The 19,584-nt window shown below is 38.4% G+C and overlaps 2 protein-coding genes across 2 annotated transcripts in view; one reads left to right on the plus strand and one right to left on the minus strand.

The window, feature by feature from the left end:
- Positions 1 to 1,028: 1,028 nt before the first annotated feature.
- LOC110166389 (claudin-23-like) lies at positions 1,029 to 2,697 on the minus strand. Its single transcript, XM_020931626.2, has one exon. The coding sequence runs from the start codon at positions 2,586 to 2,588 to the stop codon at positions 1,764 to 1,766; it is 825 nt and encodes a 274-aa protein (XP_020787285.2). The 5' UTR covers positions 2,589 to 2,697; the 3' UTR covers positions 1,029 to 1,763.
- Positions 2,698 to 6,517: 3,820 nt separating this feature from the next.
- LOC110166351 (poly [ADP-ribose] polymerase tankyrase-1-like) overlaps positions 6,518 to 19,584 on the plus strand; it is a 113,992-nt gene continuing 100,925 nt past the window's right edge. Inside the window, exons 1-4 of the mRNA XM_055153653.1 lie at positions 6,518 to 7,046; positions 7,474 to 7,589; positions 8,159 to 8,267; positions 14,872 to 14,967. Of these exons, the coding sequence (XP_055009628.1) occupies positions 6,551 to 7,046; positions 7,474 to 7,589; positions 8,159 to 8,267; positions 14,872 to 14,967 (817 nt within the window). The 5' untranslated portion in view covers positions 6,518 to 6,550. The remainder of the gene's footprint in view (positions 7,047 to 7,473; positions 7,590 to 8,158; positions 8,268 to 14,871; positions 14,968 to 19,584) is intronic.

Raw genomic sequence — 19,584 nt, forward strand, 5'->3', positions numbered from 1 at the left:
TGACAGGTACTGCCTAAAAAAACAAGTCTGACTGAAACCTGGAACAGGGGGCGTGGCTTTACCTCTTTCTCAGTCCCCAAATAGGACAGGTGTGTCACACAGAACGCACGATAACACAGAGTGTGAGACGATAGTTTCAATCAAACATCTAGTTCATGTAAATCTCAATTATAGCCTTACAAATGTGGATCTATATTTGGCTCTAATAACAGCGGCTTTTGTGACCATTTGCGGTTTTGTTTTTAAAACAAATGTCACGTTGGTTTTCAGTTAAAGCTGTCAGGAATGCAGTCGCGCTGGAATTCCTACTTTATTATAACTCTTTTATTCACTTGGGTGGACAACTGATTGATGACACAGCAGATATTTAATTATCATAATTGATGTAGCCTAGTTTTAAGCGTTTCTTTGAACTAGATCTTACTTTTTCAGACTCTAATCACCCATTAACATTCTCTGCAACATTCAGTCCTGATCATAAATGTTATGTTATATATTTTGCAACAAACATGCAAAATAGTCTTCACAAATAGCCTCTCTATCATCTAATTAAGATAATACACATAATATTGTTGTTACAATGGTAAAACACTTTTATGACCTAATGTAAAATGAAGAACTATACGTTTTGTGTCAGTTCATAGGTAATATGCATTAATACAGTTTCTCTCTCTCAGCAGCTCATGGTCTTCACAAAAGCAATCAAACTTCTTCAAAAAATAGTTTCACCCAGAGCCCCTGATGGCCTATTGTTAAGCTCATTTAAATACCATTGTGCTTCTAAGATGAATTAGCATTAGAACTCATTTACTCAATCTATTTCCCTCCTTTAACTTACTGCACAGTTCAAAATATGAAATCTTTTGTTTTGAATGGAGGACGGTTAGAAGAGCGATGAGAGGTATGCTGACCAACCTGACATGACATTGTATTGTTATGACTAATCTTTCTGGATAAAGGCTCTTTTATTAGCCACTATAATTGATGAACTTTAACCAACTCCTCTAACAAAAACAACATCCTTTTATACAACAGTATTTATTCACACATAAGTTAAATATAGATATTTATATATATATATATATTTATATTTTTATATATAAATAGAAACTTAATATTATTTGAAAGGGGCCCAATATAAGTTTTTGTCGGGAGGGTCTAAAACCTTCTATTTTTCATGGAGAGATTATTGTCTTGCCTGGAACGTTAAGCAAAATGGCAATAAACCATAGAGATCACGAAGCACCAAGTATTCATTGTAGGGCTGGGAAATTAATTGAGAGATGGAGATTAAGAAAGAGAGATCTACAGCCAGTCCTCAGTCAGTAAAAGAATTTGGTTTGGGGTAGGGTTCAGACTATCGAGGAACAAATTAGTTATTAGTATTAGTAGTATTTTATGTGTTAAATAGCACTAATTAAAATCCTATGTTGTTTATGTTCATAAATTCAGTGCTAAATCCCATTTTTATATTTTTGAATGAAATTTTGAATTTGAATCACAAATCTAAATCCATTAATATGAAGGAGTTTTTTCACCAAGCCCAAATTCATTTAAATTAAAAATACTGTGGAACATTTCAACACAAAGTAATAACATTCTTGAGGAAAGCAGTCGACTGACCCTCCACCAGAAAAGTTATATTGTGCACCTTTAAAATCTGCACTCATAAATAGCAGGTAGATAAGACACCCTTTACAACCACAAAAATCAAAGTGCTTCATGTCTTCTCAGTCTGTCCACTCCTGTCCATTATTGTCCCATCACAGGTCAGCGTCATAGGGTTTGCGGTTCACTCCACTGTCCACTGACCAGGCTGTGGTCTTGGCTCTGGGAATGGACACATCATCATAGTTACTGGAGTACGCCACGCTACTGAGCTCACTCCGCGGCCTGCTCAGACTGGGGGGCTGTGTTCGCCTCGGTGCAGGTTTCGGCCTCTCCGCTCGGCTCACTTGTTGGGGTTGCTCCACTCGTACCTCGCCTCTGTTCTTCCCCCCACAGCACCTGCATATGCCTATAAACATGACCAACCCGGCCAGCACCTCCATGATCCCGCCTATGTACCCCAAGATGATGCAGTAACCCACTTGTACTGTGACGCTTGGGGGCACTGAGGTGACTTCTTCCAGGATATGCGTGTACCAAGCGATGGGAATGATGGTCAAGACTCCAGAGATAAAGATGAGCAGTCCCGCCAAACCCGCGACCGTCCAGTTGGGGTTGTTCTTCCAGCAACGAACTCCAGGGATAGCCACAATCAAACCTACAAGCGTGACAATCAGGGAAGCCACCATCATCCCCTGTGCGACCTCTATGACCTGGTGGCCGAAGTAAGCAGAGTCCTCTTGCCCACAGTTGTAATTATAGGAACTGGAGGAGGTGGTGGTGCAGATGTCCCAGATGCCCTGCATGACGGTGAATCCAGAGGCGCTGTTGGGAAGGTTGTGGAGAGTTCGCCAATTTGGAGCGACGGTGGAGGTGAGGTTCAGAATCAGCCCACAAGGAGCCAGAACCATGCCAAAGATGAGGATGCCAGGAGTGCGCATAGACTCCCGGATCCATTCCTGCTTACCACGGTTTGACATGCTGCCCGTCTTAATGTCACTGCCAGAGTGTCCGTTCTGACCAGACTGGTGCCAGCAAACAAGTCTGACTGAAACCTGGAAAGGGGGTGTGGAACTACGTCTGTCTCAGTCCCCAAATAGGACAGGTGTGTCATACCTGAACTGCACGTGAAGCAGTCTAGAGAAAGAGAAAGAGGTAGGGAGAGAGAGAGAGGGAGAGAGAAAGAGAGCGAGAGAGAGAGGGAGGGAGAGAGGGAGAGAGAGAGGAGTGGAGGTTTCGACAACATCACAGTCAATGCAAAATAAGAATACTATCCATCTTAAAGGTGTAACTTATGTAACTTTCCTGATGAAGACTTTGATACTTGCATAACTCACTGCAATGTTCCACAGTATGGAATTAAACTTATCTATCATGTATTTATTCAATAGATGTATTTTCATTGCTCAAAAATACATAGCAAAAATGTATATTCTTACTGTCAGTGGGGTCACCTCTCCACAGACATGAGCTGATGCCATCACCTGCTTGTCTCTATGAACATAGATAAGCTTAATCCTATACTGTGGAACATTCCAGGGAAAGCATTAACATCTCCATGGAGACACACAGTTGACAGACCACACATCTGAAAAGTTACATAGAGCCACTGAATTATTAATACCCTAACCTCAAACATATAATTAAGGAGTTAAACCTGAATCATTTTTGATAATAATTGTTCATTATGAATTGAAGTTGTTTTTGTGCTTTATTAAGGCTAATAAAAGTGAACCTATTATAAAGTGTTACCCTTTTATCTTATTATTTGTTGTGGTAATAATTAGTATACAATTTTATTCATTCTTTTGGGAAATTCATGAAATAACTCACGGTAGCTCAGCTGGACTTGCCCAAATTCTTTCCATTATTCTAACTGACAGTCACGTCTTATTGTCTTACACGTGCCAATGTTAGACAGTGTGTTTTATAATAAATGTTTCTCAGACTGATCGTATCGGAGTGTATTTTTGGGAACGGCTTTGGTTAGATCTGGAATGCAGCTATCTTTAAATCTACATAATTTCCTCAGGGTTTCCTCTCTAGCTTGTACAATGGGGTAAAAGGTGATTCTCAAGTTTGAATGATCATAATTAACCTGCACCTATCCAGGTCATCTCATCTCAGCTAGGCTTTTTAAAAAATGTGTTTATTAATAATATCAGGTGCACAGCGACATACAAGTTACACCCAAATGCCTTATTCAGTCTGTAAACTATATATGGCTTCTCCCAATTTTCTCCTAACACTGAGATACATCTACAAAAATGTTAACATATTTTTATTTAGGTCAAAAGGATGCATGCTGTTGTGAGTCTAAGTAATAAGCATTGGGCTCAATTCTTAAAAGAGGAAATATTATGCAAAACCAAACTTAAATCTTGTTATAACAGCTCTCTTCACATTTAGTTTACTCACATTTGTATTTTGATTGGTTCATGCATGTTTGAGTAATCCTGTATTGTCCTGCATTTGAGGCTTGACTGCTCTGAAAAATCCTGTTTCCGCTCACATTTTGGTACTTGGTTGTGATCATTTGCAAAATAAATACATAGGGTTCAGAATCAGATCTCCATTTTGAACAGAAATTCAAAAGTCCAATTTCTATTATTAAGCCATTTTAGAACAAAAGTAAAATGATAACCTACTCAAACCATAGTTCAAGTACCTTACAAAACAATAACATGTCTTCTTTAAACGAAACTTTGCAAATAAGATTCAGCAGTGAAACAGTTTCAGGGCTGTTGCCTTCACAGGACTTTTGAAAAGCATGAACCATCTCCAATTAGGTTTGCTTAAGTTCTTCCATGATGGGCTTAAGCTATTGCCCACTGAGAGTGACCACTATCAGCATGGAGAAATAACCTTACACATCCAAAAACGTTTCAATCATTTTCAGTATTTTTTCTGGTTCACATTTAAGTTTCAGTGAAAGCCGATAATGGTCAGTGGGTTTATTTAGTTCAAGTCATTTTTCTCATTATAAGCTTTGACACAATACGCAAGGAACTGCAAGAGAAACTATGCGGGAAATGTAAACCAACCCAACCCGGCTTTGCATACTCTGCACATGACGTAGGGCTATAGTGAAATCATGTCTTCGGCAGCAAGAGCACTGTGAACACCAGAGAAACCTTTAGACCTATACAAACTGGTAAATAGAGACAGGCACATCCGATTAAAAAAAAAAAAACAAACAAACAAAAAAAAGTTTTTATCATAATAACAACACAATGTGACGTTTCAGGTCACTCCCTTCTTCAGACTTGAAGATCCATTTTTTCTCTTCTATACAAGCACAAGCATAGGTCTATCAGTGTAAATCATAATACCAAAACTCTTGTGGATATCTCTGCAACTACTGACTTTAACTAAATTTTGTTTAATTATGCTTAATGTTATACAATATGCTTAATTATTATACAATAATAACTTACATTTATTGTTTTTAGTCTGGATAGTATTGGAAGATGTGTAATTATTAAGTGTTTAACCACATAAAAGTCAGTAAAAGTAATAGTAATAGTGTCAGTGATACTGTCTTTAGAAAACCTATGCACTGCAAGCATGGTGGAGGGTTCAAGTCCCCCATGCACTACTGCATAATTTGCTTAAGCATATCTTTTAGTTTGTCTGGAATTATGGATTATAAATGCATGATTCCTTCATGTTTTGACAATTCCAAAAGATGAGTTATTTTAGACACAGTTTTATACTATTAGCTCTGATAAAAATGCAACATACAAATGAACGTTGCAGTATTCTGCAGACCTGTGTGCGTTCATTCTCGAGTATTACCAAAGGAGGGCGCTGTTTCACTGTTTATTTGGTTACCAAACTCTGGAACTCAAAAACAAAGGTATTTTGGAGACTTGGAGACTGTCATTATTGGCGCTGTTATAAAATGAGAGTAATTTGATAATCTTTTAGCGGATGGAACACAAATGTGTCAGGACCCAAAAAAGGTTGAATAACACTGGCCTAATGGATAGCACTGCCCCACAATGGAAGACATGCAAGAGTTAAATCCATACCTCCTCTTTCTCCGAGAGTAGACTCAGAGAGAGATGGGGTCAGTCCTTTTTTCACTCAAGGCAAGACACTGCAAGTGAATAGGAAAACATTTACAGATATATCAAAACCTTTTAATGCACTTAACTTCCAATAATAATAATAATAATAATAATAATAATAATAATAATAATAATAATAATAATAATATAATTATGTGTAAAAAGCCCCAAATTGTATTTTGCATAGACTATATGAATCTGAGTAATTGTTAGACAGTTAGGTGTAAAATTCTTGGATCATTAGGTTCACTTATTAAATGGGCCTATATAAAAATACTGTGCAGAGGAAGAACAAGAAATGTATTGGTTGCATTTTATTCATGGATGTATTACACATAATTCATTGTATGAATTTTATTTCTGCCGCTTGAAAGTCTTCTAACGGGGGCGTTGTTCCACTGAACGTCTAATCAAAGCGGTTCGTTTTATCAGCCTCTCTCACATTCATTCAGGCTAATCTCTGATCTTCGATCTCACATTATCAATTGTGACTACATAAAGCAAAAAAGGCTGTAGCATTGGCTGGGTATGATCAGTGCTGAAAAATCGCTATTCTGTTATTAGGAAAAAGGCGATTTCATGTTTGGACATTAAATTGTAGGGTGACTTTCTAGACAGAAACGATTGGCCTACCTTCCATAAACCAAATAAAGGATGCCACTACAATCAGGCAAATTTTGTTATGAGCGTGTGTGATTCTGTAGTATACTCCAGGCTAATGGATGACAGGCTACCTGTAATCTGACTGCGATGGATGGAGCAGAGGCAGAGCATCATCTGTGCGCATGAGGTAGCTGGAGCGGAAGTGTCCCCAGCGCGCAGGAAGCTGTCAGTGTTGTTGTTGCCAGTGGGACTGTTGTGTTGTGGAAATGGCGACGCCTCGTCGCTCTTCTCAGCAGCAGCAGCCAAATCTGGGGCTGTCAACCCCGTCCCGCAGCACCTCTCTCCCGGTCACTCCTCCGGTCTCCCCGACGCCAGCAGCCGATCATGCTGGCTCAGGCGCACAGGGAGCAGTGGATAACCGGGCGGACGGTGAAGTGAGCCCGGCCTCTCCCAGCAGCCCCGCGCTGGCCCTCTCCAGCAGCAGCTTCAGTAGCAGCACCGTGAGCAGCACTAGCAGCAGCGCTAGCTCCCCCAGTACCACCGAGAGCAGCGCGACCAGCGCCGTGTCCTCCCCGGACTCAGGCAGCGGTGCCGCGGGGAGCAGCGGGGCCAGTGGTGCCGGTGCTAATGGGGCTTTTCGGGAGCTGTTTGAAGCCTGTCGGAACGGGGACGTGTCCAGGGTGAAGAAGCTGGTAGATGCAGTGAACGTGAACGCCAAAGACATGGCAGGACGTAAATCCACTCCTCTGCACTTTGCAGCTGGTGAGCTGAACACAAGAGCTTTACCTTTCTGTGTGTAAAGGTCTGCTTTTGTGATAAACCTACAGGTCCAGCCTGTCATTTGCTCTACACTCACTATACAACAGTGAAAAATGGGGATGGACGTTTGAACCTGATTTATGATGATTTTCAGGCAAACTAAACATTACAAAAATATGATTGTGTTGTGCTGGACAGACACAAATAGCTGTTGGCCCAATTAGGTCTACTTAATTAACAGTGACATTAGCCTAATAAAGTCTTATCCCTTAAAACATTCTGGGTTCACCTTCTCACATGGCATTTCCTGACAGTCGGGGTTCAGATGACATGTATTTTTGATACATATAAATCTATGGCTTTATTTAGCCTTTTGTTCATGTTTATTGTCCTCACATAGCCCTTGATTCTTTGATTACTTTCATCCTAGGCTTCGGGAGAAAAGATGTAGTGGACCACCTACTTCAGACAGGGGCTAATGTACACGCTCGGGACGATGGAGGCCTCATCCCTCTTCATAATGCCTGCTCCTTTGGACACTCCGAGGTAAGACTGTATTACAATATATAATAATAATAATAATAATTATTATTATTATTATTATTATTATTATTATTATTATTATTATTAATGCTTGATTTGAACACTTACACACAAGTGCAAAGAGATAACCTCACAAAATGTGACTACACAACTCTCTTCTAGGTTTGTAGGTGGAAAATGGCTGTGAGTGAGTTTGTAGTTAATTTAAATGAGATCATTTGGGGAAAATAATTAAAACTGACCCTACATATTGGCCCCAAAAATATCAGTAGAGTTTATCAGCCATAGGTTTTTCAAGATTCTAAACAATCAACATTAGCAATGAAAAAAAAAATAGTTACACCATAGTACAAATAGTTACACCATAATCATGGTTAGAATAGTATATATTATGTAGCCTTAGTCTAATTAAAGCGGCCACATTATAGATCACTATTAATAAATGTGATTGTTGTAGTAGTTATAGCAGTTAAATTTGACACCACCAGCCCATTTTCCAGTGCCTTATTTGTTTTTTTGTGGGAGTGAGCAGACCAACAGCAGGTGAGGCTCATATGCTCTATGCTTGTCAGGTGGTGTCCTTGTTGCTGTGTCAGGGTGCTGACCCCAATGCCAGAGACAACTGGAACTACACTCCACTACACGAGGCGGCCATTAAGGGCAAGATAGACGTCTGCATTGGTGAGTGCAATACACAGACCTGGACGTGTACTTGAACATTATACAAAATGGACTTTAGTGAGCTTTTAACAATGTTATTGGTGGTTTTTAAATTTTAGAACGTGTTGATGTCATACTGCGGCAAGAGCTGTTATATAACTATTGCTTTGATTACATTATACTTTGCTATGAAATATCCAAAGCGTTAAGTTAAACCTGATCTTTTATGTTAATGACCAGACCCTTGAACTCACCACATTTCAACAAAAATCTGATCTGGATTTTAACAAAATAATTACACATAATTATACATAATTATACATAATTTTAGCTGCCCATTTCACAATTTTTTACGTTATAATGTTGTTTCCTCATCATAAAACATATCCAGAGTTGTGTTTTGTTTCATTCACACATGTTTTTCTTTCAAGCTAAAAACACTGTGTTCTATCTTGTGATCAATATGGATCATTTAAACTCTGGAATTGCCAATCTCTACTGAACAAAAAGGTGGCTGTTGACTTGAAAACTACCACTACATGACATCGCAAGGTGGAACAGAGCATTTGTAACTTTGAAGATGTAGACAGACTAATAATACAGGACTACTTAAACATGTGTGAATGAAACAAAACACAACTCCAGGCATGTTTTTGATGAGGTAACACCATTATGGCTGAAAGCTCATAAAAATAAATTTTGTGTAATATGGGACCTTTTACATATTAATGGCTTACAGAATGTTGTAATGTGATTCAGTAATAATCTAAAAATCTGCATATATTTGTGCTAGATTCTGATAGTTGAATCCCTGGAGTTGCTTGCATGTATTCTAAACCCTCACTGCATTCGTTCTGGCCATTACTGCAATTAATGTTCATTATGGATGCGTGAATATATTAGCCTATTGGTCCTGTTGCTAAATGGCTGTTTTTATTTATTTTTCCGTGTTTCCTTCCTTCTGCTGTCATTGTCAAAGTGCAAAACCTAGTGTGCTCTGTATTGTATTATTTTCCATTAGGAGTGAAGAAAATGACTTCAGTTCACAAATCCTGTTACACGAGTCATTTTTGCGACTCCAAAACATTTATTGCTTTCTCCTCCAACGTGTGACCCCTCCACCAACCCGATTTTAATTTAAGTGAAACATCCGTGTGGTTTGAGTTGAGAGAGGGCAGCTGCAGCCTCCTCCTCCATAGAAAGAAATATCTGAGGCACTCCTGGGTGGCAGCACAAAAAGCATGTGAGATGTGACTTGTTGGATCATCTGTGTCACCTGGAATTTTGAATGGCTGAGTGTTTGTAGAGGTTCAGAGCTCAAAGAGAAGGAAGGAGGATAAAAGTATAAAAGTGTTTTCATGAACTATAGAGGATCTTAAGTGAGTGCACCATTTATTCCCTTTTTTATTTTAACTGAATAAAATTTACCAAGACAGGTCTCGCATCTCAGATATTCAAAGAGGTATGCTGCACTCAGTGGGGGAGTTCTAGCTAGACATACCTTGTCTTATTAATGTACAGTTTTATTTAAAATTTGTTAGCATCCCATCTCGTCCCGTCTCGTCTCATCTTTAGCATCACTATGACTACACATTTTTGAACAATAGAAACAAAACATAGCAGGAGTACAGTAATTTGACAGTTGCTCATGACTCCCATCTAGTGGTTCAAATGATTACATATGTAAACATTAGCCTATTTTACTTGCCTGACCAGCCAGTCCCTTCTACATTCTGTTCGAATCCAGAAAAGATTAGAAACTGACAATAGTGGGTGAAAATTCTCCGTCCTAAGTAGAACTGCTAATCTGTTGTACATTTCCCTCAAAAGTGGAAGACATCTCCTCTGCAAAATTCATGTAACTTGTTATACCGGAGATAAATTGTTTGGTGCGTGTACATGTAAACTGCCATGTTTGTTGTAATAACTAACTGTTACTTACCCACTTCTCTGGAGCCATGTTGGAGGAACCACTGCCTCAGAACAGGCTGTTGCTTCCATATGGTTGTCATTCAACAAAATGCTGTTCAAGTGTCTTTTTCATGTAAAAAATGCTTGCTGTTACATATATTATTTAGGATGCTAGAAATGCATTAGGTAATTGGGGAATAACATTGGAAAGTCAGATGCCCTTACATGACTGTTTTAGCTGTCACTGCTAGAATGATTTTTTTTGGCTCTGTACGCTTTTGGCCCATTTGCTGCACATTTGCGTCATTGTTCTTTCACAGTGTTCACCAATTGTATTCTCACAGAATGAAGAAAGCACTCTAAGTTATGGCCTGACTGCGTGAGGAGATAAAGCATAACTATATTGTTAGGCAGTACTTTGTCAAAACTGTACAGAGTGGATTGGTTTCCAGATAGGACCACATTTACCTAAAATAGTGTATTCAGTTTTGAAGGTGACACAGTGCGCTTTATGGCAGAGCAGTGAACAGACTAGAGCTACTTTCTTAATGGATGTTTAAATGCAGTCAAGCCTCCTGTGGAGAAGCATTTTATTATAGTCCAGATGATTTTTTTTTTTATAGTGATATTGTACCACAAGAGCATTGACTTTTTTACAAGCATTAGTTAAAAAAAAAATCTTTAATTACAACAATGATATAAAAAAAAAAAAGTGAGGCTGAAATTGGGAACTGAAATGCATCATTATATAAAAATCTCATCTTGTCTCATGATTGGTAAAAATATAAGATGTGATGAGACACAAGATTGGGTATCTTGTGTCTCATCACGTCTTAAATTTTCTTATCCCTGTTGTCCTAACAAAGCATTAGAAGTCACATGGTCGCCGAGTGCCCCCTGTCATCCTTCCAGGTTTAGGATTTAGAGGCAAATCTGACAGGAAGAGGAGCCAAATCATCCCTAAATCCACTGAGTGTAACTAAACATGTGGCCCCTCGCTCTGCTGCCCCCGCAAGCTTCCGGAAGAAATTAATCTTTCATTACCAAGCCCCAGTTTTAGAGCTCAAAGTCAGGAAAGCATCACATAAACAACCTTCAAATAAGAGGATCTGAGAGAGAGACTGCCCAACAGTTGGCTCAGAGGTTAAAAAGTTAATTGACATACTAAAAGTTTGTATCAGTATACCAGTTTAAATTTCAAAATAATTTGATAATCTTGTGTTTTTTATCATCAGTGTCACTATTGCAATGATGAAGATGAGTCAAAACAACAAATGCCAGTGAAATTCACAAGGAATAAATTGTAAAACTGTTACTAGATTTTGGCTAGTGAATTTCTTGAAAACATCTTTTAATACTTAATTTTTCTTTGACATAACATAGTGCAAAACGCAAAATGAGATTACAGTATTGGAGAATATTTCATAAAAGAGAAATAATCAAAGTTATCTGCTCATTTTGTATTTCTGTAGTACTACTACTATATGTTCCAATTCTTTTGTCCTTGTAGTGTTGACAAGTGTAGTTTAACAGACACGTACATGTATAATCACTATAGGTCTGTAGTCCTTTACTATTTTAGTCTATTAATTGGATTATGGCATCTTAGTTGACCAAAATATTCATTAGTCAAGTAATTATTTTGTTTAGATTATAAGGATTTATATGTGACAAGACCAAAAAGGATAAGTTCAAGATTTAGCTGAAGATTTAGTATTTTTGGTATTTATATGTTAAAAGGCAGCTTAAACAATAATTCACAAATGTCTGTCAAATATCTGTCTTTGTACAAATACATTGTTTCCTCCCTAGTCAAAAAATCCTATTAGCAACTGCTTTTTTCTGCATAAATTGAGATTTTTGCATAAACCCCAGTGCCAAACCCAGTTAGTCTTGTGAGTGCACTTTGGGTCAGATATATAGAGATGCACACGCCCCTTTTTTAGTCACTTAATCATATGGCAGGACATGTCTTTGATCGACCAATAATTTCTTTATTAGACTACAGCCCTAATCATTACTATTCCCATATAGAACAGTTTTCTCATTTTCCAAAGCAATTTTATTCATGGGTCCTATGCAGGAAAGTGTTCCTTTTCTATGTTGTGAAATGGAACCTAAGTTATGATGGCCATTTAAAAGGTCTAGAAAGTTTTACAATGAACTTGCTGAAACCCCTCCAGCACTTTAAAACTTGGTTATTTACGAACTGTTAGTATTTCAGATAGGGATGTGGCCGAGCTGTTTTTCTTTTTTTATGGTGATGTTAGCTGGAGTGAGGAGTTTGTGTGCGTCAGCGTCCGATCTGAAGCACTCTCGCACTATACACTTTGCATACCAATGTGTCCTCTTCTCTCCACCAAACAGAGCAGGTAGCTGAAGGGAAAACATAGATAAACAGCAGAGATTAAAATTATTACATTAGTTTGATTAGAATAGCAGATACGTTAAAGCTAAACAATATTGTAACAGTACTGGACATGGTGGTGAAATTGAAAATGGAATCAAGATTTAATTCCTGTGATATTTTATAGAGCTATTGTCATATTGTGATCATATCAAATTTTCTCTTAACCTCTATGCTCAAACTAACACCACAACTTCTTTTGGTCAACCTTAGCATTGCCCTGAGTGAGCGACTAAGTGGATTTAACCAACTGCGATGCAGTGTGACTTTCAAATGAAGAAGATGACTTTAGTTACCTGTGAATTGAAAAGATACTAAGCCTTCATAAATCGCAATGAAATCTAAATTGTCGTCTGGCTTCAAGAAAATCATTATAAATCTTTTTTAGCCATATTGCCCACTAGTAAAACAACAAAATATTCAATTTGCTTGTCAGAAAACTCACAATTTGCTATTTTTCCTTCTTAGCTCTGTTGTCTGCCCATATTTTACAGGCCATATGTATATTACTAGTGCATGACTGCATCTTATATTCATTAAAGGGACCATATTACTCTCTTTTCTAATCTGTTATAATGTTGCTCCTCATCACAGACTCACCTGGAGTTGTGTTTTGTTTCATTCATACGTTTAACACACAAAACCTTCATATTTAGGTTAGGACTGAAAGATCTATCGTTTTGGACCGAAAATCATAATCTCAGACACCAGGATTTTCGGAGCATCAAAGCTGCGTTTTTTGGAGTGCTCCTAACGCCAAATTTTAAGGGCAAAAGTTTAGTTCTACGTCAACACAGTGTGCACTACCTGCGTCGCCTGGGCACCATCGTTTTTGATTTATGGGTCTGCGTCGAGGTCTGTGCGCCTCAAAGTAATTCACCACGACAATTCGGAGGCTAGGATTTAAACCTGGCTTCGTGTAAAGTTTAACTTGAACTGTCTCCACCTCAATAGAAACACAGAACAAACTCAGCATCAGCAGCACCTCCTCTGTCACAGGAAGAACACATATATTCCACTGAGTTGTGTTCTTTAGTCTGACAGGGTACAAGGAGTGAGCTGTTTTTTTTTTTCAGCGATTATAGTTTATGCAAATCAGCCATGTGGTTTTAAGTTTTATTTCTGTAAAACATAAGCAATTTGATTGAAAATCTTATTCTATATCTATTAAACAGAAAACACTCTGTTCCATCTTGTGATGTCATGTGGTAATGCAGGAAGTGCTCCACTGCATTTTTAAACTCCATACTCTTTCACTAATCATTCTGGAATTGCCTCTCTCCACTGAACTAAAGGTAAAAGCTAGCTGTTAACTTGAAAACTACCACTACATAACATCATAAGGTGGACCAGAGCATTTTGAACTCTGGAGATGTAGATCAAACGAGTGAATGAAACAAAACACAACTCTGGGCATGTTATGAATGAGGCAACAACATTATAAAATGGCTTAAAGCTCCCAAGAGTCAGTATAAAAGTGCATTATTTCATTGTGTTATCAAAGTTGGTATAACAATTGGGTCAAGTATCTCGCCATTATCTGTTTTTCCTTTTTAAAATCAAATTGTGCTCTGTCCACTGCCACCTTAAGGTTACATGCAGTTTAAAGTTCAGTTCAGTCCAGTTATCATCATACTAAAGCAGCCATTTGAATTCAGAGCTTGCATGTACCAGACTCCCTGATAGAGAGACGACAGCCTGCGTGTTGACATTAGCGCCCTCAACGGAGCTCATTTAGTACAGAAGTGAGCTTGGGCATACTTTGTTATTCTGCTCATACCTGTTCGCTGTGACCCTCCCCTATGCTCTCTCTCTCTCCTCCTCCCTCTCTCCCCTCTCTCTTCCCTCTGCATCGCTCAGTCAGTCGGAGAGGCGTGAGTCTCTCCTAACACTGGCAGCCTGGTTTTTTGCCGCTCCGTTCGCTTCATCCCTCCAGTCTGTAGTCTTGCTTTCATCCCCCCCCCGCTATGCTCCCTGTTGTTGAACCTGATCATAATGCGATCTAAGCGGCTCACATCTCCACTCTTCCTCCGCTGTGGTGTGTAGCGGACGCAGCCACTCGCTCCTGTCTTGGCATGTCTGTTTACATCAGCAGCGTGGCAGGCAGGGCAGGGAGCAGCGCTAGTGCTGAGGAGCAGGAGGAAGAGGAACAGGACAAAGACAGTGCAGATGTGGACAGGGAAGGAGGTCAAGGCAAAGCGGTGGTGGCGGGTTATGCGCGGAGCACCAGGACGGCAGCGTGCAGAGGAGTTTGTGTGTCCGTACAAGAGCTCAGCTACTGTCTGTGTCTGCCCTGTTGTTGTACAGTGCTGCTGCAGCATGGAGCCGACCCCAACATCCGCAACACGGACGGGAAGTCTGCGCTGGACCTGGCCGAACCCTCCGCCAAGGCTGTGCTCACAGGTCAGTGCTCCTTGCAATCTCCAGTGAAAGTCTGTGTCAGTCTGTGTGTGCATACGTGTGTATGTGTCAAGTAACTACATGTGACTTTCTCTTTAGTAGACACTGATAAGGGATGGGTAATATATCTAAAATTGAATAATATTCCAAGTGTTGTTGCAAAATTTGAATACCTGGTATTTTGTCTATAAATGAAACAATTAAAATTGACAGCAAAAATATCAGTTTAAAAATAAAAATGAACAAAAACATCCATTGAAATCTCTGAAACAAAGGTATAAAACGATGTTTTTTTGCATTTTTTTTAATGCTCCATTCAAGTTTTGTATGATACTCATTTCTATTTACAGGCACATTTTAGCACATCCATGATGCATTATTAAAGAAGACCTATTGTTCTTGTGTTTGCTTTATAAGCACAACACTCTTAGATCATTGTGTTTTAATTGAACATTTTAAATCACAATATTAATCTAAAATTACTCATTCAAACGAAACAAGTCTGCTGACTTCCGTGTTAGAAAATGGTGGTGTCCAATAGGAGCTGACATTTCTGTCATCACAGCAAAGTTGTCGGCATCACAGATAAATAACTGCACATCACACTAGCAAGCTGCAGGTTTATTTCCTTTGGTACAAAAATGATTGTGCAAAGCTGCCAAATCCTACACGTATCACCGATTAAGAAAGAAATTGGATAACGAAGTACAGAGCAGTGGGTGTGTACCGGTGGTGGTGAAAAAGGGAGTTGATCTGAAAAGTGGTGCCTTAAGACTAAGTGATTTAAAATTCCTCAAACGTGCACGAATCAGTGAATCAGTAGAAGGAAGTGAGGAGAAACAGTTATAATATGATCAAAATCTCAGAAAAGTCGATTTTGTACAGTTGGTCTGCTTTAGAATGCTGTTTTCATGGGGGCAGACAATAAAACAAAGTGCATTGATATGGAACAATGTTCAAGCCAACAACAATAGACAAAGCCAAGACATGTACATACAATACATATTACTATATTGTATTATCAACCCCATTTTCTTTGTTACCTACCTACACAAAATTTCAGCAAAATACTTTTTTAATGCACGATGAGAAAAAGCTATTGTCAGTCAATCCTTCTAATTTCTCAACTCATTGAATTAAGAAATTATAGCACATTTAGGAGCCAGTTATGTGCTAATTTGCATATACTCCCATTCATTGATTTGTGAAATAACAACATAATAATACCCATTTTACCCAAAACATTGTACAATACCTCGAATTGGAGATATTCCAGACACACAATCTTTCACCAGGAGAGTTTGTGGAGCTGGCTGGCAACACTACAAATTCATTACCAGATTTCCACCGCTGAATATCCTTGCTGGCTTCATAAAAACCCAGATGCCCAGATGTCTAGGAAACGATAAGTGATTGAAAACCTGCTCAAACGCTTTACCCACAACTTCCCCACACCTTTTTTCCACCTCACTGTCCAATCTCGAGTCAGTCCAAGGCTACGGGCACCTTTTCCTTGTCCATCTATCTCATTTTTCAGCTCTTTTACTTCGGCCTGTGCGCTACATCAGTTATTTTTTTCATTTCGTGCACTTCTCCAAGGCTGTAGCCAGAGGTCGTAAGTGTTTGCGTCCATGGCTCTACATTTTTATTTTTTTCTTGTGACCAGGGCTGAACTCATTGATCATCTGCTCATAAGAAGTCGCCTTCAGTGTTGGCCTCTTTGGGCTGCGTGCCCCTTTTCTTTGCTTTCAGTGTTTTATTTCTCCTTTAACTTCAATTTGCTCTGTCACTCGCTTCAAGAACTGGAAATATATTGTAGCGAAAGAAAATGCAGTTTGGAGTAGGACTGTGAAAAATCTATCCATGAGTTTCAGAATGGCAAGAAATTAGGACTGTTGGCATAGTGACTGACAGTTCTATACAAAATATTATATCTTTTGAATGGAAAAGCTGAAACCTGTGAATATCCACGTACAGGTTGATACTAAATCTAGTATCAAAACTAGATAGACATTTGAATAAGCATCAATGCTGAAAAAAAGACTCAAAATTATGCCTTTTCTGTCTAGTTTTAGCATGGTTGATCTATAACTAGTATAAAACCACATAGTAATTCATGGGTTTCAGCTTCTTACAACTTTCTGAGGAGGTTTTCCCGTTCCCAAAGAGGTAATATTTTGCTTTAAAGAGGGGGAATTATGCAAAATAGGGTGTTGTTTTAGCATTCTACTATGTTTTAACATTGTTCCCTCATCAAAGACCTGCCTATAGAGGTTTTAGATGTCATTCATGCATATTTCAGTAATGTCTAACCCACCTTACGATTAGCTGTAATAATGTGTCCTATGCTCAGCCCACAGGTCTACATCATCCATGCTCCCACACGGCATTTCTCCATAAATATATAAAAACATGATAGAAAACTGTACACAACAACTTGACTAACCTGATGCAATGTGCAGTAGTTTCATTAGCAGGATGTTCGCTGATTGTGTTATGATAGCACTCTGAAGGGTGACAAGGGAGGGGAGACTCAGAGCGACAAAAACAAGTCAGTACATTTACATTTCAGCGATTATAGCATTTTCAAAACAGTAAAAGGTATCATGGTGATCTGTCTGTTATGTATTAGCAGTTAATACTTCAAAGAATTAAAATATCCCCCTTTTAAACTGTTAATTGCTCTGGCAACCACGGATAACTTATTTTGGGGTTAAATTACATTCTGTTGTCTAAAAGCAGAGGTTTTTATGTGTGGTATCAAAATCTGTATTGAGTATTGAGACTTTTCCTTCTTGAAAGCTTTTTTCCCCTTCACACTGTTATGCCAAACAATAGCACTTTGAATTGTTGCTATGCTAGGAAATGTTCTTTTTGACAATATATTCTTTCACTATCAGGTCAAAAACTAGGGTCAGGGCATTGAGATAGACAGGCTTAGAAACTGGGTCTGGGGGAAAGAATTGAAAATGAAGTATCACATTTCTGAATCATTACAACACTATTCCATTAGATGGTGGTGGCCCTGTTTTGGTAATTTAAGGAAATAGTGTCACCCAGGCAATCATTGAGTGAAGTTTTTCATTTAATTCAATCCAGCTCTATTTAAACAGCCTACAGCGAGCCAATTACCAGTTTAGTGTTTTGAGTAGTATTTTCACTATCTTGGAGTCTCATTTTGAACCGGCATGATTTATTAATTCAGTTAGACAGCTCTGAAGTTATGAATAAAACATTTTAAGGCACATGCTGAGAGCTGAAAAAAATCTGACCTTGGGCCTTGATTTGCCCTGGGATGAGACTTGCATTTGGTCAGATGGGAGTATAATGATTTTTACACTGTAAAAGTTACTATAGGGGTAGAGTGCCTTTAGGTCATTCATAGTATATCATGCCAAGGATTTCTTTCTATGTATATTTGTTTATCATTATCTCTGACACTCAGCTTTTTCTGCACAATGTATGTTTTTGTGAAGTGGCTTAGCTGGTTGGTCATTAATGAAGTCAAGAATGAGACAATCATAAATTAGACTTTTTGTCCATGTGGCATATGACACTTTCAAAACAACATTTAAGTTAAATATATCCCGATTGCCTTGTCTGTGGTATCATTCTAAACCAAGGATGTTCTGCCCACTGCTGTCTACCCCAGCGTTCTGATTGGAGCCTTTCAGTTTAAGATGAGTCACAGTGTGCTGCATGCATACGCTGATGACATGGAAGAAGAGAAAAAGATGTCTGCAGTGTCAAAAGTGGTAAACACACGAGACTTAGATTTAGACATTAGACTTAGACAAACTTTATTGATCTACAAGGGAAATTATTTGGACACAGTAGCTCACACATCACAATATAATATAATAACAAAGAGTAAAAATATAAATGGTAATAATGAATTCTAAATAAGTAGCAAAAAAGATAGCAAGAGACAGGTTACAATAAAGACATAATTATTTAAATGTAAATGTACATGTAAAAGTCAAAATAAAATGGAAAGATAAGTAATAAAATATAAAATCACAGCTTTATACAACACATCAGCTTGATTTGTATCAGCAATACAAAGTTAAATATTTAAACAAAATATACTATCCAGGTTTTTTAGTTTAATTTGCTTGGACAGTTAGGGTAATTTAGCATAATATGTGCAAACACATATTATGCTAAATAGATTTTATGGAGCTTTTTACCATGTTATAATATTGTTCCTCATTAAAAAATACCTGGAGTTGTATTTCATGTCATTCAGGCTGGTTTCCATAATTCTCTGTGAAACGTTCTCTGCCTTTGAGCATCAGAAAACACTCTGAAAACATACTGTTTGAACTTCCCAGGATTGTGATCTCACAGGTAGATTTTCTGTGCAGTTTTCCAGTTCATAAATCATCCACAGACTCGTTTGAAGCATTTCTGCAGGCAAATTGTGTTCATTAGCGTGTGCTTACATTCACATGTCTGGACATGTTCCTCATTACCTAGTTTAATTGTTTTCCACATATTAAATCTCTCTGCTGCCAGTAGATGGCGAGGTGTACCATATCAGAGTATGGGAAGCATTGTAGCTGTGAAACAATGTTGTTAACTTAACTCTACTCCACAATAATTGCCAAATCATCACTG

Source organism: Boleophthalmus pectinirostris, unplaced genomic scaffold (genome assembly GCF_026225935.1).
Source record: "Boleophthalmus pectinirostris isolate CB_2022bp ecotype Guang Dong unplaced genomic scaffold, ASM2622593v1 HiC_scaffold_18, whole genome shotgun sequence".
NCBI lineage: Eukaryota > Metazoa > Chordata > Actinopteri > Gobiiformes > Gobiidae > Boleophthalmus > Boleophthalmus pectinirostris.